At 36.5% G+C, this 27929-nt stretch overlaps 1 protein-coding gene across 6 annotated transcripts; it reads left to right on the top strand.

The window, feature by feature from the left end:
• On the top strand, nt 1-27355 carry LOC128156729 (titin homolog). Of its 6 annotated transcripts, none has more exons than XM_052818995.1 (27): nt 1-91; nt 388-602; nt 2995-3115; nt 5725-8119; nt 10229-16731; nt 16849-17675; nt 17980-18108; nt 18474-18525; nt 18636-18712; nt 18831-19032; nt 19151-19248; nt 19344-19479; nt 20750-20884; nt 21240-21350; nt 21535-22257; nt 22518-22581; nt 22696-22758; nt 22866-22944; nt 23074-23351; nt 23563-23708; nt 23856-24029; nt 24229-24249; nt 24637-24830; nt 25010-25027; nt 25319-25409; nt 25645-25830; nt 26104-27355. In XM_052818995.1, the coding sequence occupies exons 3-27, from the start codon at nt 2999-3001 to the stop codon at nt 26260-26262; spliced, it is 12978 nt and encodes a 4325-aa protein (XP_052674955.1). In that variant the 5' UTR covers nt 1-91; nt 388-602; nt 2995-2998; the 3' UTR covers nt 26263-27355. The 6 variants fall into 6 exon arrangements, with proteins under 6 accessions (XP_052674955.1, XP_052674954.1, XP_052674953.1 ...); XM_052818994.1 differs by lacking the exon at nt 1-91 and adding an exon at nt 138-299; XM_052818993.1 differs by lacking the exon at nt 1-91 and adding an exon at nt 138-295.
• Nucleotides 27356-27929: the final 574 nt, after the last annotated feature.

Consider the following 27929-nt stretch of genomic DNA (forward strand, 5'->3'; position numbering starts at 1 on the left):
TGTATAGATATTTTCTCTTTCATGTTTCGAGATATGACCCGGATGTGAAAAATGTGACCCACTGAACAGAGGGGCGAACAACGGGGACGAGGTGAGTAAAGAGAGTTGCCCTTCATTTACTATATGTTTGGTATAATCAACACAAGCAGATGATTACTGTTACGGCATCGTGACAGTTCTTCATTGTCAAGTCTTTAAAAAATAAATACAGCGACCTTGCACATCTTCTTTCAACACCTCTATCTAACCCCTCTGCACCGTACTAAATTGAACAGAGTAGAAGGGAAAATGCTTGGTGTGTATGTATATGATTGTGTAGTATGATCACACTATGATATTTGTTTTCCTCTGTATGCATTATATAGTTTACATATCATAATTTTACAGGAAGAAGTTGGATCATGAATGAATGCCGAATTATGATTAAATCAGTTGAATGAAGCCGTATCAACACATCATACATGAATGCATGCGACTTAGCCAGCCATTTTAGAGTGCCTACAGAGAAATCCTTGAAATGGACGCATTATCAACGTGTAATGAAAACTGGTGAAGAAAAGTAAAGACTGAAGACAGCACCTGATTTACAAGTTATAGAAACAGTAAGTTTTTAGTTGTGAGAAGACATTAATAGACATTCAGAAAATTGATACTCAACAACATTGTTGTGTAGAGAATTTTCTGATTGTCGGGATTATTGACTTTGAATACATGACACACTTGGTTTGAGGGGTTTCTATTGAGAGATCACATCTAAATTCTTAGTGGCACAGCAGAAGGGGTTTGTGTATATCACTAATTTTTCTTGTTAAAATGTTTCTGAAGTAGTACCTTTTATGATTTGATGTTACATGGGAATTTCTATTAGGGTATTGATAGTGGTTCTACTTTAGTTATATTTTTTTAACGCCTCTACAAACATAATTTATCTTCTTTTAATGTCATCTTGAAGATACTAGTTATTATAAATGAAATTCAATTTTTGTACAATGATTCTTCCTTGACATGCCAAATTTTAACACTTGCCTTTAAAACCTTTACTGCATCCTACTCTATTGTCAAATAAAATCTTCTAAAATTTCAGATGACGACAATTTTTAATGATATGTCTGTTACTAGAGTTTTATTTCTTAACTTCTGTTAAACAAATTATTAGATTGTTTTTTTTATTGAGTCAGAAAAAAAAAAAAAATACCCAGAACATTTACTCAGTTCTTTGGGTTAAACGAAAAATATGTTTCGATGAAAGAACATCATAATCATTAAACTTACAATGTTTTGATTGTAATTACCAGTGCAATGACAGAATATTTTTTCAATTTGTAATTTATTTTCATGTACAAAAAACGTGCACTCAATAATTAGATCAAAATTGCCAGAATAAATTATATATTACATACTTTTACAGTTTCAAAAGACTTCTTCATTTTCCATTCTGCCCATGTATCATGAAAATTTTTGGCTTTACAGTTTTTGATATTTTTTGTAATTTTATGCCCATTTATATATAAAAAAAAATTATCATGCCAGAATGATAAAATACTATATATTTTTTACACATGTTCTGTATTTGTAAGTCATAATTTTTTTTCAAGATTTTAATTTGCTTTAAGATCTGATTGGTAATTAATTCAGACTCATTGTAGTTTTTCACAGCGGTGTTGATTGCTACATGTACCAGGACCACTATCTGGCAATGGGTTATAAATCTGTCTACACCTGAAATTTTCAACAGGAATGAAAGGAAACATAATTTTTTGTCAAAATCAACATGTCACTTGTCATACCTCCTCCTCTTTCCCCTCCCCAGCAAGTTAAGAGGGGCTAATTTAGTGTATTTTTTTTTTTATATTGAATTAAAATTTATGATCAAAATGAGGGGGAAGGGGGAGCTCCACATGAGAAATTTCAAACCCATGTTTAAAAAGTTTTGGTAGCAGTCAGTGCCTCTGTCAGGAGTGGCCAGATTTGCTCCAGTTAACACAAGCTTACCAGTACATGACTGGTCGATGAGCTGACAGAATAGTGTTCAATTCCCTGTATGCATCATGTTAGTGGAAAATCCTTAACCATAAATCAAGTTACGTTTAACACAAATTTGGTCAATACGTTTATTTGTATATATGAAAGTAATCAAATATTGGTTAAAAATGTTATTTTTTACTTATATGATTTGAATCTAGTTTGTAAACAAGACACATACCAAATTGTTTTGTTAAGAATATTAACTGACCCACCATGTTTATGTTATATTGTACAAATAATATGACAGCATAAAAAAAAATTGAACAAGTGTCCACAGATGTCCTTTAAGAAGATTTTGTTTTTCCTAAGAATTTTTTTATTTCTGATGTTTTTTTTCTTCATTTTAAAAATCAAATTGACTCTAGTTTCAGATTACACAAAATACAGAAATGATGCATAATCATTCAAAAATGTTGATTTTGATGTAAAGCTTGGGTCAGTTTGATGAAGGAAGACAATAAATTGTGACTTTATTGTTGTCTGTTCTATACTAAGATACTATTTATGATGCAATTAGCGTAAAAGAGTATTATCATGTGTCCTGTAAAAGTAAGAAGATGAGCAATCACATCATATATGTACATATGACAATATTATTCATAGGAAGATAGCAAACACCATTTTGTTGTCTTATCTGTAGCCTCACTTTAACATTGCACTAACCATTTGTATCCATGGTAACTGCTTGTTCACAACATAATAAATCAATAGGGACGACTCATTTCCTATGATTGTAGTTTGGAGTCAGAGACCTTTTGTAGCCTGACATTGACAAGAATTGCCCAATGATACTGATGTTAAAGCAGTGTGATAATGATGTTAAATACAGATCTATACCTTCATTAATCCAATCTTATTAAAACTTGAGATTCTATCTCCATTATTGTTTGTAAAAGTATGTCAAGATGATTCTAATTATAGGAATTATCATATGTTCTGAGCATAAAGATACACATTTTCATGTTGTAGGATTATGGAAAGTGAAGAAACAACAGGAGAAAGTTCCTATCCTGCCCCGGTGGCCCCCGAGATTACAGACATCCAGAAACGCCTCCAACAGTTGTGCGGGGGTGAAAGCCAGGATTCACAGGTGAGATATTTTATGTCAAGTCCATCTTTAAAAAATTGGTAATGAATCTACATGTGTGATGTTCCTTTTGCTTGAAAAAAAAATTATATCTTTGAATCAGTGAATTAAGAAATATTTTTTTTAGTTATTTTATTAGTCATATATAAATGTGAAATCAGCTGAAATAATCTTATTTTCATCAGTGCTTTTTTCCTTGCCAACACCCCTCAAATAGCCTTCAAAATGTTGCACGTGGCAGCCATGTGTAAATAATTATTGAATCGCATACATAATATACATTGTATTAAACACTGGTCATCAAGCTTTTAAAACATAATCTCAATTTTGATTTAGATTTTTCCTCATAAATATAAGAAATAGATATATAATAGAGCTGTAGACAACTCCAGGCCTGTTTATCTGTACAAAACAACCTGTGTACATTAAACCCTAGCTGAACACCAGTGTGGCGTGTTTACTCGGTGACCTAGTTTTACAACAAAGACAGCATGCCACTTAGTCTACACTGCCAGTAGAATGGCAGAACACGGCAGACAAGGGAAAACCATCAATGACAAATCTCTCCTTTTAATAAAAATAATCCCAGAAATTCTTATTGCTTAAAAAAATAAAACACATAGTGAACACTTATACACACAGTTATAAAATCAAAGCACATATGAATGTAGAAGAAAAATAAACTGGGCATGAAGTCTTATTTTTTGCAAAGAGAAAGTAGAAGTGGAGGTTTCTGATAAATTTTACAATCATTAGATGCATATTTGAAGTATTGAAAAAAAAATTGTGTGAAAAGGGATCAGGATGTACTTGACAATCATTTCATTCCACTGATCAAAATTATATATGTACCTTTTCAAAGCAACTTTAGAGAAATTCTAGTAATAGTATGGAAGGCAACTTCGGAAAGATCAAGATTAGATATGGAATGTGGATAAAAAAAAAATGAGTCAAGTGTATTTCTTAAGAAACAGAGAGACATTTTTATTTCACACACCCTCAGAATAATTCAGGAATACAACAGTCAGATTTGTACCTTAAAAATCCAATGATTACGCATGTACCATTGTGGAAACAAAAACAAAACGGTCCGAGAATAATATTAAAGTTTAATTACCGTTGAGAAATTGCTACCACAACTGGTAATTTTACTTAAATTATGTTACATGCATCAAAACATTCAAACAGATGATTTATTGCTGTATATTTTTGCAGTTAGAAAAAAATTAGGTCAAATGAATATGACTTTATTATAGAACATGTGTATGGAATTCACAGAATGTTCTGGAAACAAATGTTTCTTCTTTCTGTTATAGCATGTTAAGACTGTCTAAGCTCTATAGAAGTATCTTATAATACATGAATAGAGTAAGAAATTTGATCTTAGCCAACAAAATGCATATTTTATTAATGCATGACCAGGAATTTTTGATTGACCTTCCCATACGATTCAAAATTCAATAACAAAGCTGGACCGTCCCTGGAGGGAAAATTCCATGTCCTCCTCCATCTCTTGAGATGTAAATGTGCAGACTCTGGTCTTGATGAATAAACATAATCAGTAGGAAAGTTAACAGGATAGCCATTCATAATAATTGTTAAATATTTTGATTACCTGGTAACTCTACTCTGTTAAACTTGACTGCATGTTGAATATTTAAGTTAAGATACTTAATTAACATAAATACTGGTAATCCGGTAATTGTTCATGGAGAAGAAATTATATCAAACAAAGCTTAAGATTGAACAAGAGTTATCTATTGAAATAAATAACTTAAAAGATTTAATTGTATAGTCAACTAGAAAATAGTAGGTATCTAAATTTCTAATGCATTTGTCAACATGAGAACAGTTTCAAGATTCAATATACCATATGACTCACTGCTGCCCCAAAATTATGTCCGTTAATAGTCCAGACAAATTTCTTTTTGGATGATCTTCATTTATCCCCTTAGGGGAAGGTTTCCACTGGTTCATCATTCTATAAAAAAAAAATTTGTTGGGTTGTTTTCAGATCAGTTTCAAACATGCCATAATAACTTTTGTTTAACACCCATTTTGTCACACCTCAGTCCGGCTTCTTATTGCGTTTTCTTATATGCTACATTAAATTTATATAAGTGCATTTTAATGTCTGCGAGAAAAAAAGAGGATGAATTTCTTTGAGTGTTCCTAATCATGAATTGTACTGCATTTGTAATTTAGGAATAAAAAAAATAGTTACTTGATTCAAACATATTTCGTGGTGGATTTATTTTCCCCATGGAAATGATGGAAAAGCTTATCTCTACAGGACATAAATCTGTCTTATTCCGGCCATGTGTTATTGATAATTTTTGTTCTCATCATAAGAAAGTAATTCTTATGAAATAATAAAATTGTACAAGCATATTTTGTATTTTCAGGACTTGTGTAATATATAGGAATTGAAGATAAGAAAGAGCATGAAATGAGAAATATTTCCTATTTTGAAAAGAACAGCCTGTAAAAGAATAAATATATTCATGATATTTATAAATTATATGTTCCGTATTTAAATATTTTATGGCATATTACTGTAGATTTGTTTGTTTGTACATAGATTTACATTAGGGTTTGTTTTTTTTTTGCAGAGTATGCCTGAAATAATTCTTCTCCCAGAAACAAAACCCAAAAAGAAGAAAAAGAAAAAAAAGAAGAAAAATGCTGTGGAGTTTGAGGGGGGTGAGGAAAATGAGCATATCCCTTTGACAGACACTGCTCTCTCCAACCACAGCATTCAGGAAATGGAGTCAGGAGCCCTGGGCTTCCCTCCAGCTAGTCTCATAGAATCCGGAGCTTTGGGATTTCCACCAGTTCAACCAGGTCCGGCGGAAAATCCATCTATAGACTTGAACAATGAAACTCCAGTAGAGGTAGCTCAAGAGGAAATTGGTCTTGGGCAGTCAGTGGGAGAGAGTAGTATTCCTCCAAATAGGGGTGGATTCAGGGGTCGAGGTAGAGCCCCATTCAGAGGTAGATGGAGGGGGAGAAGAGGATACAGACGAGGGGGACCTCCACTGTTTCCTGGTCCTCCAGGACCTTTTGGACCCCCATCAGGACCACCGCCACCACCTCAGTTTCACTCAGGATACCAAGGACAATATGATCCATCTTATAATAGCTATGACTATTCACAATACTATGGAGTGGGTGGACCACCACCACCTTACAGTGGACCCCCACTGATGAATCCTCAAGGCCCAGGGTCAAGTTTCGTGCCCCCGGACCCTTCAAGTTGGGATCAGTCTTCTTGGGGATACCAAAATGACCAAATGGCTATGCCATATCCACAACCAGTTGATCCTAATCCGCACAACTCGCTCCCTCCACCACTACCAGTAGAACCACTAGCATTACCATTCATAAATCAACCAGAAACTCCACTAGTTGTGACACCTAGTCAGCAATTACCCAGTATTCCAATACCACCTCCCCCCTCAGAACCCCCTCTACCCTCCTCTATACCACTCCCACAACCATCAGCCTCTGATATTCCATTGCCACCATCAGATATACCCATGCCACCCTCCTCTTCAGCAAACATATCATCTGATCAAATTCCACAGGAGAAAACTGACTCTAGTACAAATTTATCTTTTCGCAAGGAAAAAACTTTAGTTGATATGGATGTACCAGCCTTATCGCCAGCTGAACCTGAGGAAGTAAAAAATGTTTCGGAGTGTGTTATGCCATCTGGAGAAATGTCACTAGTAGTTGAGACTACGCCTGTAGTGGGGATGTCACCAACTGCTGAAATCTTAGAGGCAGAGAAAAAAGAAGAAATCTGTGATAATAAACAATCTGACCACATGGTGGTTGATTCAAAACCAGAAACTGGAGAGGTTAACAGTTTTGACAATGCTGGTGCAGAAAGTGATTCGAAAAATGATACCTTCAATGATAAAGACCTTGAATCAGAAAAACATGATGACAATCATAGTAAAGACAATGCACAAGAAAAAGTACCAGTGAAAACAACAGCACAAATGCTGCTTGAAAAAATAGCAATGAAAAAGAAAGCATCTGAAACAGCTGAATCAGGGGAAGTAACTGAAACAGGGACTGAAGGAACAAAACAAAAGGTGTTTCTAAAAACAGGCTCAAAGTTTTTGTTGAAACAGTTGAAACAGGATGCAGGGAAAATTCAGTTTAGTGTCAAGCATGGAGTAACAGGTCCAAAAAAGGGAAATGCTTTACAAAAGCCAGAAAAAAGTGAAGTAGAAGACGCGTCCAAGCAGAAGGGAGGTGCAAGGGAGTTGTACAAGCCATCAGATAAAGACAAGGAGGAACTACTGATGGAAACAATGACTCCAAAACAAAGGGATTCTTACCTTCGTTATCAAGAACAAAAAAAGAAGGAGGAGAGACGAAAGCAGCGAGAGGTAGAAAGAGAAACCCAGAGAAAGGAGGAACGAGACTCAAAGAGAAGCCATAGAGACAACAGTGAAAGTGTGGAAAAAGAAATAGATACATCAGACACATTCTCTAGTCCCAAAACAAACCTAGGTAGTGAACAATTGACTGATGACAAAAAGATTGAAGGAAAAAGTGAAGAAAGGACTAAAGGTGCAAGTGATCAAGAGGAGAAAAGTATGGAAACAGAATTGAACAACTGTGATACTAGTATTTCACAAGCATCAACTTTATCAGGGACAGAAATTGAAGATAAGCAACAGTCTGAAATACTGCCTCAAAATGCACAAACATTTTCACACAGCACATGTAGTGATCATTCTATTCCATCATTAACTTCTTCCAAAATTCACAGTGTCAAAATTATCACAATAAACAAGTCCAAGGATGGAGAGCAAGTACAAACTGAGAAAAAAAAGAAATCCAGATGGTCAGAGACGAAGGCAGAGACAGTACTTTCATCAAACCCCACCATCTCAGATGACGGGCCTACTGCTGCGTTAGTGACAACAGATACTGAAGCTTACAACCCAGACAACCCTACAGAATCGCCAAAATTATCCACTACTTCAGGTAATACAAATACACAGGTAACTCATGAACATGCCTTAATAGTGCTGAATTTCACTGCCATCTATAGTGTTGAATTTCACTGTCATATATATTTCGCAAATGTATGTACTGGTATAAATGAATATTCTTAAACCTTGTTCATCATATAAAGCATTCCAAAGGGTTTTGTACATTAATTAAATTGAAACGAAAAACATAACTTTTAATGTTGGTTTTGTAATGTTGACCTGAAATTTTAAGAGGCATAAATGACTTGTGTATAAAGGATGCAAAAGGCCAATAAAGTGAATTCTGTGGGTGATTAATATATATTTGAATGAGACAGGGTTCTTAATGCACTTGAACTTAAGTTGTAGGCTGTGCACAGCACTGAGTTCTGGGCTCAATTTGTAACATGTTTCTACTGCAACATATTGGGAATTTAGAAAGAAAAAAAATGATGACAATTTGATATATTTCATCCTCAATTTTTTAAGGATCTGTGTCTGGAACATAATTATAGTTTTTTTGTTTTTTTAAATTATCCTTATTTAAATAATAGGTTTATTGAAGGATCTAGGCCTTTTAAATGACGCATGTGTTTGAATTGCTTCAGTGTACAAAGGCTTAATTTTTTTTATAAAATGTATACTGGTAGCAAATGCACCATTCAAAGATAAATTTTTTCATTGTATAATGCAGAACGAAACAATAAAGGAGTGTTTTCATTGTTTTTATACCTCTGAAAAAATACATTTCATCTATTATACAGGAGATTTGACATGATTAATTATATATAATTGGTATGCCCATCATCTGGGTCCCATTGTTGGATCTTAAAATCTCTCTGTTAGATACAGAATACACTTAATTCTAATAAATGCATATATTAAACATATACTGGTACTAAAACTAGAAATAAAAATTCAGTAGCTTGTTAACCACAGTATATATTTTGTGTATAATGAACATTTTACTTTATGTAATGAAATCTTGAGATAACCAGCATCTGTATTTCCATCCTGGAGCCCTACATGTGTTGACGAATTAACATTGATTTTATGCTCATTTGTGACAAGGAACATCATTCATTTGCCAGTAACATATGTGAAATAGGTTTATGATTAGTTAATTTTGGTCAGCCTATTTTATCAATCAATTATTTAATCACTGAACAACAGAATCCATCCAAATTACTGACCTACAAAAGAGAGAAGGGGAGAAAAATCAATAACACACTGGTTTAGGAAGTGGTGAAGTTGTGGATCATAATGGAGATGTTATCTCCCAACAGTTGACTTTGGTTGCTTAGAGCCATGCATTCTCACTCATTGATAGATTCAACATTAATTCACTATGAGATTCCTATCTAGGTAGCTGATCTATATTCAGAGAGTTGCTGCTATTGGTTCACAGTCACAGGAGAGAATAACTTATAGGCTGTATATACACACATCAGTCTCATTATAATCAGACCCTTTGATCCACTCACTAGATCAGTACAATATAAATCGCCTCAAGTTTATAGTCTGTGCTTTGTTCATGAAAAATTTTATTTGTATTGTTTTTATCTCCCTTGACATTTTATGAATTTGATGCGATTGTTTAGAAACAGGGATAATCATTATTTTTAACATCTTTACAGAGATAGGTTTTAATGTTATTAGCCAATATATCTGAAACTCAACCTTGAATATTGGTATGTTTATCATAACTTGAAAATCATATAACTTAAGACAGATTTCTGCTGTCATACTGTAGAAGTATAAAACAACATATGTCACTGCATTTGCTGAATACTGGAATTTATGAATATTAGAGCCACAATGTATTAACAAGAACTATCTATTGATACAAATATCATACTAGTATTTTAAATGTAGGTAAAAGTACCTTAGAGAAAATGGACAAAACTAAAAGGCATTGCCAATTAATTTTACTTTGTCACTGCTCACACACACAAACTGGTTAAAATGCTTTCCATTTTTTCTTGACTTGTGAAGAAATCTTTTGCTGTTAAGTGTAGGAAAATTTTTCTATACAGCAGATAATACATGTATGAATTATTGGAGACAGATGAACAATTTTTATAGCATGTAAATGATGATTAAAATATTTACTCAATTTCAGGTGAATCTGAGATGAACTTGCCAAAAAAGCCCACAGGAATGGAATATTCCCCGAGTCATCCAACTGAGGACTACTCCCCCAGTAGACCGACCGACACCCCCAGTCCAAGTCTCCCAGAGCAGGACAACCAAAGCAGTGGGGCCAAAGACTCGGCCTTAGTGTCCAGTGCTCAAGCAGGCACCAAGCTAGTGTTAGAGGAGCAATCAAACAAAGAGAGTGAAAATGAAGACAAGTCAAACAAAAAGTCAAAGAAATCCAAGAAAAAATCTAAACATGCTCACAGATTGGCCTCTTTGTCACCTGACAAGGGCAAAAATGAAAGGACTAAAGAAAATTTTGGAGTGGCTAGTCCAAAAGTGAAAGACAGTTTTTCATGGGACAGTGATGACGATATTGTACCAGTGGTGAAGGACTCTACGCAATCATACCACTCCAGAAGTAGGTCACCTGCTTCAGTTGATAGTAAACATAATAACAGTTTAAAAAGTGATAAGAAAAGTTCTGGTAAACACAGAAAGTTCTCTAACTCAAGATCAAGAAGCAGGTCTTTGGATGGCAGATCACGAAAACAATCTGTATCACCAAGGAAACATAGGTCACGCTCCAAATCCCACAGTCCATCATGGGAATCTACGAGAGAGACATACAGGAAATCTAATGTAAAATCTAGGTCATCATCCAAATACAAAAGTAGGTCAAGAAGCAGATCTTCGTCCAAAGATAGTTATTTAAGGAAAGAAAAAACTGCATCAAAGTCATCTAGGAATAGATCCAGAAGCAGGTCTGTTGATTCGGATGAAGACCGTGGGAGAAAGACGAAATCTTCAAAGCGACATTCGACCAAACACTCAAAATCAAAAAGTAGGTCAAGAAGTGGATCAAACGATTCAATAGAAGCAAAATATTCCAAAAAAATGTCATCTTCAAGGCACAGGAGAAAATCATTGTCACCAAAATACAGTAAACAGTCACCACACAGCAGATCTAGATCAGTAGAGAGAACTGATAAACAGAAAAGTAAGAAGAAGCGTAGTGATTCATACTCATCCAGTCGATCAAGAAGTAGGTCTGTGGATTCCTCACGAAAACATAATTACAAAGACAGATCTATTTCTCCAAAATATAAGAAATCAGAGAGGAAAAAGAAAAAGCATAAACACTCCCCTAATAGGTCCCGTAGTCCATCTTTACTTAATTCCAAATCAGAGAGAACTAAAAAATCCTTTGAGAGACAATCAGAATCACCTTTATCTCAAAGGAGAGGGAGAAAGGGATCCCCAAGTTATAGCAGAAACAGCTCTGTGTCACCATATAGAAGAAGAAGAAATTCATCTTCACCAGAATCAAGTAAACGATCCTCCTCAAGAAAGAAGACTCATACTCAAGGTTCATTATCACCATACCAGTCAGATAGGGGTGGGCAAAAATCTAACAAAACCAAAGACAAATCTCCACAGAGTTCTCCAAAGAGAGGTCAAGATTCAGTGCCAGAGGAACGAAATCCGAGAGAAGAATCTCCTGACCTTTCTAAAGAGTCTAGACCTCCGATATCTTTTAAAATGAATATAAGTAAGCCAATAAAAAGAGAGCTGCCATCTCTCAGTAATAAGCTGGAGAATTCCATCGAGAAAGCTGTGTCAGAAACAACTGAAAGTTTGACTCAGAAGGAGAAATCTATAGAAGGAAGATTGACAGAGCCTCTAGTAGCAACACCACCACCTTCTATAACCTCTACTCTCTCAGTGGAAAAGTCCCCTGAACAAAGACTCTCAAGATCTAGGAGCAGATCTGTTGACTCTAGTGACCAGAAGCTTTCCAAGAAAGCCAGAAAAGCTGCAAAGAAAGCCAAGAAAAAGGCTAAGAAGCTAGCTAAGGAAAAGAGAAGGAGAGAAAAGGATGAGATAGAAACCTCCAATTCATCTTTCAATATTAGCACAGAGAGTATGGATATTGGTGAGAATTTAGTGGGTGTAATGAAAGAAAACACCTCAGAGTCCAAGAGTAATGAGCAAATTGAAGACAATAGAACAGAAGATCACATAAAGAGAGATCCTGAAAGTTCAGGGGGTAAAAAGTCAGGGAGGTCTAAAATGTCAAATAGTGATGAGGAATCTCGACAAACTTCAAAGGAGCAAAGTGCATCTACAAAACACAAGACAATCACAGTGGATGTGTGTGCCATTCCTCTGCCAGGACAAGAGCTTATCCATGAGAAAGTCAAAGAATCATCATCCCGTCTGGAAGAAAAGAAACCAGAGAAACCGATGCCTATTATAACTGATCTATCATCCATCCCCATGCCTGGTGAGGAGCCTGTTATTGTTGGAAAGGACTCTTTGTCTAGTGCAATCCCAGAAAAGCAATCTGTGGTAAAAGGTGATGTACAGTCAGAGTTAGAAGATGATACAAAGCCTAGTGCACCAAAGATACAAGTAGAATCTGATAAAGAAGTGAAAGCTGACAATCAGGTGTTATCCATTACAGAAAAAGTTACAGACTATGCATATGCATCCGAAATCAAGGAACCAGATGACCTAGAGCAGCCGCAAAAGTCTGTTGCTAATGAGGAAAAAATCAAAAGAGAACTGAAGAAGCTCAATATAGATATGGTCAAAGGTACGTTTGACCTTGAAGGGTACCAACCAAGACGAAGGTCAAGAAGATCATTCAACTCCACTGAAAAAGATTCTGAAAGTGAATCAAATGATTCATTTAAAAGGACAACTCGCAGACATTCAAAGGCATCAAACCCTGCAGAGGACTCAGCAGAGAGTGAAAATTCCCAGACAGAACTTATTCAGAGTGGAAGTGAGACAGAGAAGTTGAATGCAGAGGTTGTAAAGGAGAACCAAGAAACACCTGTAGAAAACCCAGCCAAAAGAAAAAGGAAAAGCAGATTTAGTAATGTTGGTGACGTTGCTGATACTAGCGAGATATCAATGTCAGAAAAGAAAACGGAATCAGGCCCAATTGACATGTCTCCTGACCCGAGCACACTACCCAAACTTAGTGTCACTTTGGAGCCAATCAGAATAGAGAAAGGCAGTAAAAAGACTCCAATTAAATTTGCTCTTTCTAATGTTATGAATGTGATTAGTAAAGTAAAGTGGGATGATGACGATGAAGATTCAAAGACAAAACCTAAATTAATTCTTGGTAAAGATGATCCTGATGTAGGGTTCACTGCAAAACCAGATGACATGGCAAAGTCAGATGATACAGAAAGCTGTGAACTGAAAGATACAAAGATGACTGTAAAACCTGATGTACCTTCAGGTGTTACTTATCCACTGTTGTCTAAGCCAGGTGTCTTGGAGTCTGCAGAATCCAGTGAAAGGATGTCAGTTTTAAGAGAAGGAAAGAAACCTGTAATGATCGATGACATTTTTCAGACAGCTTTGAGAAAAGCAAAGGAAATCGTAGACAACAAAGTAATGGCCAGTGTGGAGGAAGATAAAAATATTTCCTCAGATATTCCAAGTGGAGAGGACAACATTGAAACTGTTGACATGGAATGCGATTCCAACTCAAACAGCCAGGATGCCATTATCTTTCAGGAAAATGACAATTTCCCACAAAGTTCTGCTCCAGCCCCTCCACCTATGACAACATTCCCTAAATTGTCCCAGGACATTTCCAAAGAGACCACGATTCCTGATTTTGGAATGTCTCTGAAGAAAAGTGCATCCTCCACTGAAAGAAAGCATCCTTCATCTCTCTATGTCCCTCCACCAATGGATATTCCACTGCCTCCACCTAACCCTCCACAAATACCCAATTTTTCTATTCCTCCACCTCAGCCAATTGTCCCATCATTTGCACACACACCAACACATATTCCAATACCATTGAATGTTTCATCCAGTCTACCTGTACACTATGCTCCACCAATCCCTATTTCCTGTCCACCCCCAGATATTCCTATGCCCCAATCTACATCACTTCCAGTTTTACCCACAGATATTCCATTGCCGCCTCCACCTCCTGAGAGAAGCACATCAAAAGAAGGCATTAAAACATCATCCCTCTTACCTCCTACAGCTGAGCAACCTCATCTTCCCTCAGATATTCCTATACCTCCAGTTACAAAGGTTAATCCATCTGATGTTCCAATGCCAGCAGAAGAGGCATTTGTTCTTCCAAGCAAGGACAAAGTTAGAAATGCACCTGTTGAAATAGCTGTGACTTCTATACCTGAATGTGTTAGTCTTCCATCAGAAGTCATTCCATCAACAAGTAGGCATTCAAAGGTTTCAGAGTCAATTGAATCAATAAAAATTAGGAAATTTGAAAATCCAAGCACATTTCTTTCAAATCAACAAAATACTTCAGTCAAAAAAGAAGCCACTCCTTTTGACTCTTCAAGTGAAAATGTTGAACCTACTGAACAAAATGTAGGGGCTGGTAAAGAAGACGATGCCATAAAATCTGACAGTAAATTGTGTGATAAAGGTGATGAACATGCAGAAAACACACCAAAAGAGATTGAAAAGGCTTCTTCCATAGATATACCTCATAAATCTTCCATAGAATTGTCCAAGCAAGCCTTGTTGGCCAAAGTCGGTGCAAAACAAAAAGACAGCTCAAAAGAAAAGAAGATTGCTTTTGGGAGAATTTCTTACACTCCTTTTGGTGAGAAAAGTATTGAGAAATCAAAGGATGGATCAGAATCCAGTTTACCCATCAAGAAAACACCAATGATAAAGATAGGCCCAATTATAATGAATAAAGGGAAAGACTTGGATACTGTGATTGGTGAATCATCAGAGGATGGAGAAGTGAAATCAGAGTTGGAGAGTGAAGACCAAAATAGACACAGAGGTCCCCTTGAGTCACTTCGCAACATTCCAATCTCTCCTTTATTATCAGAAAAACCCCATGAGCACTCCAATCCAGCTTCCTCAGGTTTTGGTTTGTTGTTAAAGAAAGATCCTCATCCAAGCATGTGGATGTCGGATAATCCTAAACCAGAAATCCCCACTAATCCAACATCAAGTGCCTCAGAATCAGAGGACTCGAGATATAATGACCAGGAATATTATAAGAAAGTGGATGAGTTTCTAAAGAAAGTAGAAAAGCCTAAAACAACTGTGGAAAGAAAGTTTGATGAGTTCTTGGAAAAAGCAAGGAAACCTAAACCTGAATCGCCAAGTTTGGAAGAAAAGGTTGACGAGTTTTTGAAAAAGACTGAAAAAAAGGATTCCAGAGGAAGTAGCTATGACGAATATAAAAGCAGCAAGCATGAAAAGGATGATTATGATAAACACAGAGAAAGAGATCATAGAGAGAGAGACCGCAAGGAGAGAGAATATAGAGAAAGAGACAAAGATAAAGACCAAAGAGATAGAGACAGTAGGGATAGGGACAGAAAGCGTAGAGACAGAGATAGGGAATATGATGACAGACGTAGAGATAGGGAACATGAGGACAGGCACAGATCTAGAGACGGGGAACATGAGGACGTACACAGATCAAGAGATAGGGATTATGAGGACCGGCATAGAGATAGGGACAGGGAACATGAGGACAGACACAGATCAAGAGACAGAGAATATGAGGACAGACATAGAGATAGGGAATATGAAGATAGGCATAGAGAGTTGGATGATAGACACCGGAGAAGGGAAAGAAGAGGGAGTAGAGAAAGGAGCAGATCAAGAGAGAGGTACAGAGAGAAGGTTGGAGAAAGATCAAGAGAGAGGAGCAGAAGTCGATCCCGAAGCAGAAGTAGGGACAGAGAAAGGCGTAATTATGACAAGCGAGGCAAGAGAAGTAGACATGAAAGAGAAGAGAGACGACTCAGAGATAGCAGTGATGAGGAACAATCACCAAGACACAAGTCACGACAGAGCAAGTCAGACAGGGGGGAAGAGAAAGAGAAGAGAAATCTCACTGATGAATGGCTGAAGTTGGAGAGCCAGTTGGCAGCCAAAAAGAAAATGTTAGCAGAAGCAGGAGTATCTATAGCAACACCTCAGCCTCAGCAAACAGCCACGCAGCCTGCCAAACCAGAATATTACCAAGATGCATTTGGCAATTATTACCCTCTTCCCGCAAACCAAGCAAATACCATGAGTGCCTATCCAACATATCCTCAGTATCCAAGTTCAGATCCAAACACTGGATATCCACCACCTCCTCAACCTCAAGTCTATTCTCATGATGCATACCCTCCATTGCAGCCAACACTGCCACAAGCATCACATGTGTACAATGTGCCAAATACTCCAGTCTACAATACTCAGGGACAGCCAATACAGCAGGGAATTCCATATGGTCTGGATACCTCACTGAGGCCTCCGGTTCAGCCCACTCCCACTGCAGCACCAAGGGCAGCTGTTGTCTATGGACAAGTACCCACTCAGCCCAGTATCCTGTCTGCTATTTCATCACCAGCAGTGGTTCCCCCATCTTCCACTTTACCACTTTCATTACCTCATGTCAGTGCACCCAGTTATCGGGGTCCACCTGGTCCAGTGGTACCGAATATTGCAGCAAGCCAGGTACATAGTCAGATATTTATTTCAATTTTGTGTAGCCATTGATTTATTTCTGAACATTTTCCTACTTGATTACATTTTTTAATGTTTATTATTTAAATGAATTTTCTATTTATGCAGCCTGAAGTTGGTGCAGTTCGTCCAATGAATGTGCCACTTCAACCAGGTCCCCCGAGATTCCCCTCCCAGGTTCCAAGTACACTTGTTAGGCCTCAAAGGGTAGGCTCTCCTTCACTTTTCTCAGCGCCAGTTCAACCAAAAGGTTTCATTCCTCTGCAAACAACTGTTGATGGAAGAGGAGCTGAAGATACTACTCCTACACCTTCTGAGGAAGATGAAGAAGAATCTGCAACTGCTGAAGAGAAAGTAGAAGAGGCAGAGCCACAGCCCTCACAACCTGTGACTACCTCCGAGGAGTCTCCCCAGCCCACACATAATGTTAATAGACATCTGCCAATCAAACTAGGCTTTAAACAGGCTATCAAGGACATTGAACTAGGACAGCATCCCCCACCCCCCACATCTCCTCAGGTCAAAGATGGAAAGCCAGAGAAAGTCAAGTCCAGGTGGAGGAGGTGTAGTGAACTGGACTTGGAGAGTCCAGCTCGGAACACAATGTCACCGTCCATGGATGCTAATAGTGTGTCGTCCTCCACATCTCAGTCAGAAACAGAGAATGTGGATGAGAAAGACTTTTCTGTGATCAAGAAAGTGGTGGAGAACTACGACGCCTGGGATCCGTCGTGTGATCTTCCTGTTATGGCATCAACTATCATAACAAGAAATGAGGCACAGAAGAAGGAGAAGAATGAGAAAGAAAAACAAAGCGTTCAAACTGCTGACACAACTACTTCCCTGGTCGCTGAGACTAAGACAGAGGAGGAAGACAAGGCCCCTAAAAAACCACCGTTTGAACCTATTGAAGATAACATCTATCTCTGTGAAAGGTGAGATCATGTGAAGCGACAAATGAAATTATGATTGTAGAGATTTGTTTATTATGATTATTTAGATGAATAAGAGGCACACAAAAATTGAAATGATGGGAACTGTAGTGTAGTGTAGCAAAAGAAAAGGTTTTGTAAAGTGGGTATTTGGTGTTAAATTTAAGTTCAATGAATTTGTTATTTAGATAGTGATATGGAATTCAATGAACTGTAAAAAAAAAATTGACAAGATTTATCAGTGTATCATCATGGAAACTTTATCTATATAATTGTTTGGTAATACTGATGGGTTAATATAATACAGGAAGAAGAACAAGAAGATGAAGGATGTGAGGAGGATGGTTTGTGACTGCTCCACCAGCAAGGAAGACCGAGACATGGGCTACGAGGCCTGCGGGGAGGACTGTCTCAATAGGATGCTCTACATCGAGTGGTATGTCTCGGGTTTTACTCGATTTTTATTGTATTTTGGTTTTGTTTTTTTTTTGGGGGGGGGGGGGGGTGCAGGGAAAAGGGTGACAAAATTGTTCAAACCTTTTCTGTTGACATGAATATTAAATCTAATATTTCTAAAAAAAAAAATCTTTTGCCCACATACATATTTAAAGAAATTGGAACTTGCATGTACCGTTTATTTGTCATATTTAGATTCACATTAAACAGGTATTACATGTACAAGTTACTGTAGCATTGGAACAAAAAGGTTCAATTAAGAATAAGGAAAAACAGGAACAGAAAGCTTTCATTTGAAGTTTTTATTGATTATATTTCATACATATATATGTGCTCTATTTTCAGTGGAAACCGGTGTCCTTGTGGAGAGTACTGTACAAACAAGAGATTCCAGAAGGTGAGGACTTTCTAAAGCAGTCAATTCATAGTCAGTAGTCACTGATCAAATGTACAACTCTGTTTAAGAAAAACCTATACAAATCACTTACATTACCTTTGTTTTTACAGAAACAATATGCTGATGTAGAGGCATTTGTAACAGACTGGAAAGGAATGGGTTTAAGGGCTACAGCGGCATTACAACCGTAAGTCTTATTAACTACTCAGTCCTGGATGCAATACAGGAATATCAGAATATTATACTGTGGTAATTTGTTCAAAAATTTTTCTTTTAATACTTTTGAACTCTATTCTGGTTTACAGAGGAGACTTTGTTATGGAGTATGTTGGAGAAGTTTTGGATTATAAACAGTTCAAATCTCGGGTCAAACAGCAAGCCAAGATGGGCCAGGAACATCATTACTTCATGGCCTTAAACTCAGATGAAGTCATAGATGCCTCATACAAAGGAAACGTCTCTAGATACATGAACCATAGTTGTGATCCAAACTGTGAGACACAGAAGGTTGGTCACATTATCTTTTAACATTTGGCTTCCTGTAAAGCAATGAATATTATTTGAATTTAAAACATTGTACAAAGATGATTGTTATATGTTAAAAGGGTGAGTTATATATTTGCAGTGGACAGTAAATGGAGTTCTACGAGTGGGGTTTTTTGTCAAGAAGGCTGTGGAACCCCTTACGGAGCTGAACTTTGATTATCAGTTTGAAAGATATGGGTAAGTTTTTTAATGCATTTTTAAACATTTTCCTTGAGTCATTAAGGAAAAGATCTTTAGAATCATGAAATGTAAAATTATTCACTGCATTTCAGAAAAGAGGCCCAGAAGTGTTTCTGTGGGTCAGAGAACTGTCGAGGATTCATTGGGGGCAACAAAACCACCCCACTGCGCTCCACCAGGCGTCAGGAGGAGGAACGCAAGAAGAAGGTGGACTTTGAAGATGATCTGGTAAGGATATTTTTCAGTGTATTATGAACAAGGAGAAGTAATTGATTTACTGTTTTAACTCTTCTAGATAACAGAATAGAAATGGCATTGTATGGAAAAACACTGATTAAAGGGAGATAATGCATAAAATTTACCAGCATATAAAAGTACATGTAATAAGTTGATATGTACGAGGGTCAATCAAAAAATACGAAGACTTTAGTCATAGCTATGTTACTTAACGTCATATCATTACTAAATTTGGTAGACATAATTTGGCAATAGTTTCAAACAATTTACAAGAAAAAAGTTAATATATTCCTTTATTTCTAAGAATTATTTAGAATCTAATCCTACAAAAATGAGGTCACGGCGCACGGTCAAAATTTGTGTTATGTCAACAATAAACCATATAATGTTGAAAGTAATATCTCTATAAATTGTGCTTAAAACCAAATAATATTGAAATCTCAAATTAAGTTTTGTCTGGGTATTCTATGTTCCAAATAATGACAGGATGCATTGTTTTGTCGAACAGATATTAGTAACTAAAGACAGATAGTCCTCTTTAGAATTGACTAAAAACATCGACGTCACCGGACGTCACGGCGCAACGAGAGGTACAAAAAAAATGAATTTAACCCAGTAAAAAGGCGACACAGGCTGTGAAAATGTTCAATGGTGCAAAAAATCAGTCAACAATTATTTGCAAGTTTGTGTTTAACTGTAATAAATTTTGTGGGGGTGGTGGTAATTGTATTTTGAATATAAAACAGCCCGAAAGAGAGTCGAATATCTGTAAATATTTGGTCAAAAAATAAGTAACGTCAGCCAACATTTAGGGTTATCCTTACTGTAAACTAAGAGATACACGGTTAGAAAATGCTTTAAAGAACTAACTCATGATTCTCGAACAAATGTGTGCAAATAAGATGCTAAGTGGTTCAGTGCAATTTTAAATTGTAAGGAGAAAGGCACAAGAGACTAAGCGTGATATAAAGATGGGGTATATCTATAAACTGTGCGTGTTTAATCTTGACGTCATGTTTTGAACGTTACCTTGCGCCGTGGAGACAAAACATGTTGTTTTTAAAAAGGGGTAACAAAATTACCGTTTCATCAAATGGACTAAAACTTCGCATATCAATAACATAAATGTTGGTGCGCAGATTAATCTGTTAAGTATGACTTTCATGAAAAATGTATCATAGACAGCCACATTGTCTTCGTATTTTTTGATTGACCCTCGTATAATTTCCAAAAAAAAATGACCAAGATGATATTATTTTAGCTTGATGAGGAGCTTGAAGCCATTACAGCGCTGGAGAATGGACTGAGGAATAAGGAACATGTCCTTAATATATGTCGTCTGATGGTGAGGGCTGAGGACCCAGAGCACAGAATCACAATTCTCAAATGTCTACAAGTATGTCTTTGTTTTCTATTCTTTTGTATTGTAGAATAGCACATGTACTTAAATAAAAAAAAATAATACCGGTAATAAAATTTAATTTTTAAAAAATGTACATTATCAAATTCCTAATTTCACTTAATTGCAAAAAAAAGTATATGAAGCCATTTTAAGTTATGGTATTGTTTCATTGTTATGTTAAGAAAACATGAAATTTTAAATGTGATATGAAAGGCGTTTACAGTATACAAACTCAAAACTATCAGAATACTTCTTTAGATTTCTTTGAATAGCTGTAGTTGTACATATAGTGTTGATCCTGTGAATATTTAGTGAAAGTACAGTAACATTTTCACCTTGCCTCGGTTAGGACACTGTGGAAGACAACTGCTTGCGGTTGTTTCTGGACTATCACGGACTGGAGTTATTGTGGAGCTGGATCACGGATAGCAAGGAAGGACCTGAGGATGTCAAGATCATGGTCAGTGTAATTCTGTGTACCGGGTACTATTAATGGGGGAAGGTTAAAAAATTCATCAGCAACAAACTTCTCTAAAAGTGGGAAAGGGGATTTAATAGAAGTTTATTTTATGTCCATTTTGAATTTTTAAAGGCACATGTATTTTATTTCCAAAAAATTGTTTACTCATTTTCTTGATTTGTAGATATTGTCACTGCTTAAGAAGCTTCCCATTACTAATAAGAATATTCTGAAAGACAGTAAAATCCTTCCTTTGATCTGTCGTCTGGCTGGGCGTGATGAAAACGATGACTTGTCAACTGTGACAAACCCCATGTCTACTCACCTAGGACATAAGGGGGAGACAAAGTCCATATTGTCCACCTCAGCTGGAAAAGACAGGTCGCAGAAAAAGAGAGTGAAGTTTGCAGATGAAGCCTCAAGCTCTGATAATGAGTCCCATTCCAGTATTACTGACACTGCAGGTGACACAGCTTCTGGTGAGTTAGAACTGGAGGCTGGACCACGACCAAAGTCTGAGTCCTTATACAAACAAGTCCTCGATAAAAGCTTGGGTGAAGAGGCAAATATGGACCAAGAAGGAAATGTAGAGGTATCCATGTCTTCTGCAGATTCTACAAACAAAGAAGAGGAGGAAGAGGAGAAAAAGAGCGAAGTGTCAGAGGAGGTTAAGGATGTGTCAGAGGAGGTTAAGGATGTGTCAGATGGTGAGGTTAAGAGTGAGGAAAACATTGTCTCTGAAAGTGAGGAAAAATTGGTGAGTGAGAGTGAGGAAAATACAGCATCAGATGGCAAGGAAGGGAAAATGGAGTTTGAACAGGAAGAAGTGAATGAAGAGATCACAGAGATGAAGACTGACATTGAATTACAGGCAGAGGAACTCTTGTTCTTATGGAAAGATCTAAAGGTGAGATTGATTACTTTACACTATGTTTACCAAAGAGATGCAAGAATGACAACATGTTTGGTAACCTTTCTGTCTTGTTGTCTCTAAAACCTTCAACTTTTAACTATATATATGTATGTAAAGGTTTCAATTTTATTTACCTCCCAGGTTTAAAGTGAATGAAAGTTAAGTTAAAAGTTAAATAAGACACATTGTTTTACAAACATGAAATATCATAAGCTTAAAACTATTTCTTTCACAAACCAATATTTTCTTCCAAGGAGCTTTTCAAAATTCCAAAGAAACAACAAGTGGAAGAGAGAAAGAGAATAGAAAAAGAACTAGGTAAGGACATGTAATATACTAGTAGTTTAATTTGCCCAACTGCTTTTCCTATGTTATACCTGTACTTGACAGTATGTCTCATGGAGAGTGATTTATTCCTATCTTACTTAATAGGTATGCCTAAAGATAAAGACTTGGAGATACTGGAGATGATTCAAGACAAGAGTAAGCAAAGAGGTGAGAACTTATCCATAATCATCATGATTGGTGTGTACGTGTAATTGAAGAGAAATTGCTTAGTTTTGCATTTATTTGTTTTTTATTTTTATCTTTTCTACATGTAGCTGCTGGCTGGGACACAGGTATAAGGAAGAGGAAAAGAGCCCCTCCCCCTCCCCCACCATCAATGGAGGATGAGGACAGGTAAACATATGATAAGTACATTTGGAGTAAATTTCTTGTCGTAGCTAATAAAGTTGTTAGTGTAAAGACAAGAGTGAAATCCAAGGTTGAGGTAGAAAAGCCTTGTGATTTGTTTGAAATCGTTTGTAGAAAAGTACTTTTGCCAACGCCACCCAAAATCAGTAAAGCAGAGCACCGCAAGATGTTTGAGGCGCGGGTGAAGGCTCGAGATGAGATGGCTATTCGTGAGAGGCAGCAGCAGGAGGTATTCGTGAACCAGTTTTACAGTGATCCCAGCAACATCCTGTACTTCAATCGTACCCCCAACCACCCACTGTACGGCCTGCCGCCGGATCAGCAGTTACAGATCCTACAGTCCCAGCCCATAGAGGTGCAGTATCAGATGGTGCAGGGCTACAACTCACAGGGTAAGGCAGTACAGCTCACGCAACCGATTAATCTGAACTCTTAATTGCATTTTACCAATTGTTGATTGTTTTAAGGAGAAACTTGATGTAAACAATTGTCTTGGGTCTAACACAATTTTAACATTTGTCAGGTGTGTCCTAATACCTTTCTCCTGTAAAGTATGGTTTATTTACAAAATGTGGTTATGAAATTTTTTTTCCCACATTACAGAGGTGGTAGAGCATTATATTGACCCTAACACAGGAATACCAATCACGGTGGAGCAGTTACAGGCCATGTACCAGCACCAGCAGCAGCCCGAGGTCATGTATACCGAGGATGGACAGCCCATACAGCAGGTCTGGCCCCAGCAACAGGTACGTGTCCCAGCATCCAGTACAAGTCTCTCTTCTGAAGTACATGTATTTCATGATCAATATTTCATAGAGACTTGTCTTGTATGAATTCAATAGTGACATGCTCTATCAAGTTTAACTTCATTTGATCTGATGTTTACATTTCAGGTCCAGCAGCAGTATGTGAATGCTGAGGGACAGTTAGTGTCTGTACACCAGGTGGACCAACACCTGGTCTACTCAGGGGTCCCCCAGCAGCAGCTGTTGGCTCAGTCTGTGGAGGTCTCAGGCACTCACACCCAGGTGGCTCAGATACCTGGTCAGCAAGTGTACCTTCAACAGGTAAAATTGTCATCCATCTCTCTCCCATCTCTCTCTCTCTGGTTAGATTCTAAAGTTAATGTGTCAGTAGATACATGATACCTACTATGAGATATGCATGTATATGTAAGAAATAAAGATATCTATGATGCCATTGGCAATAGGTTGAATGTGTGTGTTCTGGCTCCCTCTGTATTAATTTACTCTTTCTGTTTACAAGATGGAAAGCACAAGCCCTACAGTAAGATTGTGTTGTGTTGTTGCTTTATTGTAGATCTTCAGAAGCTTTCTATTCTTTTTTTTGCACTTTTTACTGATCAATATTATATTCATACAAGTTTCAGCAATTACTTCATATAAAAAAAGTACATGTATATCATAAACTCTGCTAACTAAAGCTGTATTTTGTTTCACCATATAAGCTTTTGTGGCATTATCTTTTATTTGGGTGGTGTTTTTGAAGAGTTTCAGAATGATGTAGTCCAGAACTATACAATAAACTATTGAAATAACTTTGCAGACTTTCAAGTTGTTTTTTTCTTTAAAAATGTTGCAATTACTGTCATAGAATTTTTTTTTTGCATCCATTCTAAACATTTCTTTAGAAATATGCCCCAATGTCTTACAGATTGGTCCTTATGGAACTCAAACACAGCTAGCAGTTGTTCCTCCTGTTGCCATAGCAACCACTTCCTCTGGGGATGATGATGACCCCCCTCCCCCACCATCGCCCCCAAAACCAAAAGTAGAGAAGCTACCTCCCAACTGGAAATCTGCCAAGGACTCTGAGGGAAAGACCTACTACTACCACACAGTCACAAGGTTTGTATGTTTAATGATGACATTTAGCTTCAGTCTTTTTATGAAAGCACTGAACAGGTTTTAGCTTGTTCTTGAGAACACTTGATACACTGAAACATGCACAGTTTGAAGTTTGTTTGTATCTGATCCCTCAGTTTGTATGTATACCAGTATATGTACCTTACATTGTCCAATCACAGGTACCACAAGGGCAAAAGGTTTGTTGTGTTTTAAAACAGCTTTGTTTGTAGACTGTATTCCTACATGGTAATACAGAGCTTTTTGTATCTTAAGTAAATGTGCTTATTCATTTAACTAAAATTACAGTTACATGGATGTTAATTTTGTAAACACATTAACACCTTTATAACCTCTTACTGCTAATTTAAGGTTTGTAGTGCATATACAGTACTAGTAATAGAATAAGCAATTATTTTTGCAAAACTGCTTGTTAAAATGTTACATATAAAGAATGAAATAAAGAAAAATGTTGTTTTTTCTATTTTTAGACAAACCCAGTGGGACCCACCAACCTGGGATGGAGTGGCACCTGATGATGCAATGGATCTGGAATCTCCTCTGTATGAGGAAATTGTGAAGGTAAAGAGACACCATTGGGCCTTTAGTCAATTACTGACTGACAACTGTTAGTTAGAATTTATAATATAATGCATGCAGTGAAACAGCATTTTATATTTTGTTCATCATAACTTATTGATAATTGATTTTGAAAAAAAAAACTTGCTGTAGCCATTATTTGGTATCTTTCCCCTCTCCAGTTTAACTACCCAGATTGTTCATCATCATTAATAGTAAACCTTTGATTTCTTTATAGGGCAAAAGTAAGAAGACGACAACAGCTGCAGCAGATACCTCCAGCGAGATGGCCAAGAAGATCAAGGACACGTTCAGGAAGACCATGTCCTCCTACATCGTGGTGTGTCTGAATCCATTCAGAAAGCCCGACTGTAAGATGGGCAGGATCATCTCCACCGAGGACTTCAAACACCTGGCAAGGAAGGTGAGCTTAGAAGGCACACTTTATTCTATTGTGATGACAGTGTATACCGTACCTTTATAGCTTTACGCATTATAGCAGTGATGACTGTTACTTTAGACTTGAAGCTTCAGACCATTAGTATTTTATGATGCAAGTGTCAAGTGACATGGAGATTTAGTAATAGTAGTCAATATTAAATACATGCATGTGAAATTGTAGGTAAATTTTTTTGTTCAATCCAGTTAAGTGTAATTTTTATATTTTTTTTTAATCCATATATGTTGATTGTTCCAGTTAACACACCATGTAATGGCCAAAGAACTGAAACACTGTCGACATGTTGAGGACCTGGAGGTCAATGAAAATGTCAAATCCAAGGCCAAAGATTACGTCAAGAAGTACATGGGCAAATTTGGCAGTGTGTACAGTAAAACAGGCTCACCAGATATCTGAAGCCTCCACTGACTGGACTGGTGAACAAGAATAAAATAATCCCCCCCCCCCCCCAAGAATCCTGTGACTGAGAAATTGTGGACAGATGTTACACCTAAATGAGAGACTACTTATCTGTACAGGTCATAGACCAGGGAACAGCAAAATTTGTGTGTTATAACACATATAGAAAGTGGATAACTTACATGAGGAGAGTGCTAGATTTGCTAAAAAAAAAAAAATCAAATGAGTTTAATCAGTAATTATTTCGACAATGGTTAAATGTGCCTATCTGAAGGAAGTACCAAAATTTTGTGGAGTAGATGATGGTTTGTGGCACATCATATTCATATATACATGTACACTGAATGTATATTGACATTGTTCCGACTTCAGAATGATATAACTGGTAGAACTACACATGTACATTTAATTTTTGAAAGAAAGTTTTAAAGTTTCTAGAATTTATACAGGTATGTACACAATAGTTGTGTGAATGTGACTATGATAAAGTAAGTGGATATCATTTAAAGGCAGCAAGTTTTATATGGATGTGTGTTTGAATGCTTTTTCTATAAAAATACGGCAGACAGTTTTTTTTTTTAATGAAACATTTGCATATTGTGAATAACGATATGATTATTTTGTTGAAGTTCGATTTAAATACATTTTATGTATGATTTTTTTTTACCCTAGGAATCAAATAATGTAACAAATGTTTTATAGAGAAATATTCATGCATGTTGTAGAAATTGAATTAAATGTAGGTGTTCTGTTTAAATATTGATTTGTACACAAGAAATTCATAAAATGAGATGTGTATGTAAATGGCATTGTACGTAAATCTGTGGAATGTTCAACAAACCCCAGATTGTGTGGAACAATCATCGAGTGCTTATATGTAACCATAACTCTTTCACATGTTGGGCATATTTCATAATCACCGTGTGGATTAACACACAAAATGTCACTTATTTTACAAATGTCATTAATAATTGGATGTACATATTCTGTTTTATAGAGGTTTACGAGTAGTTTTTAATCTAATTGAATTCATGTCACTGTGAATTTTCAGCAGTTTATTATTTTGAATAAAAATGTTTTAAAGAAACTACACTTTGTTTTAATATCCAATTCGTATGTACATGTAGATATAGATTGTAGACATTTATAAAGTGAAACTACATTGGACAAATGGATTGGGAGTTTATTGGATCCCATGTTGCTGGATAGAAGCTTGAAAGTTCATTGGCCTAGAGTAATAACTTATATCAACTTGAATATATTCAGGTGGATGAACAATGGAATTTTGCCTGAGAAATTAGGTTAACAATAAACAATTATTTCAAACCAAAAATGTTATTTGAATTTAATTGCAAATGCTGACAAATTTATACATGTACATATATAATTGTTAAGGTTCTTCAATTCTCAGCCTAAAGTATTTTTTCATCCTAAAAATGTTATTTATCCTTCAAACTTTGTATTAAACGAAATAAAATAAAATGAAATTTTTTTATGTTATCCATGCATTTTACGAAGTTATTGCAATCTTGGCCACGATAAATATAATGGAATAAATATGAACATATACAAATTAAGATCAAATTAGAAAGAAAAGGTTGTACTGATGTAACAGTGGTTCGAAACCCTTTCCCTCTAGGTAGTAGGTCTCTGTGGGTCCACTA

Source organism: Crassostrea angulata, chromosome 7, assembly GCF_025612915.1.
Source record: "Crassostrea angulata isolate pt1a10 chromosome 7, ASM2561291v2, whole genome shotgun sequence".
Classification (NCBI taxonomy): domain Eukaryota; kingdom Metazoa; phylum Mollusca; class Bivalvia; order Ostreida; family Ostreidae; genus Magallana; species Magallana angulata.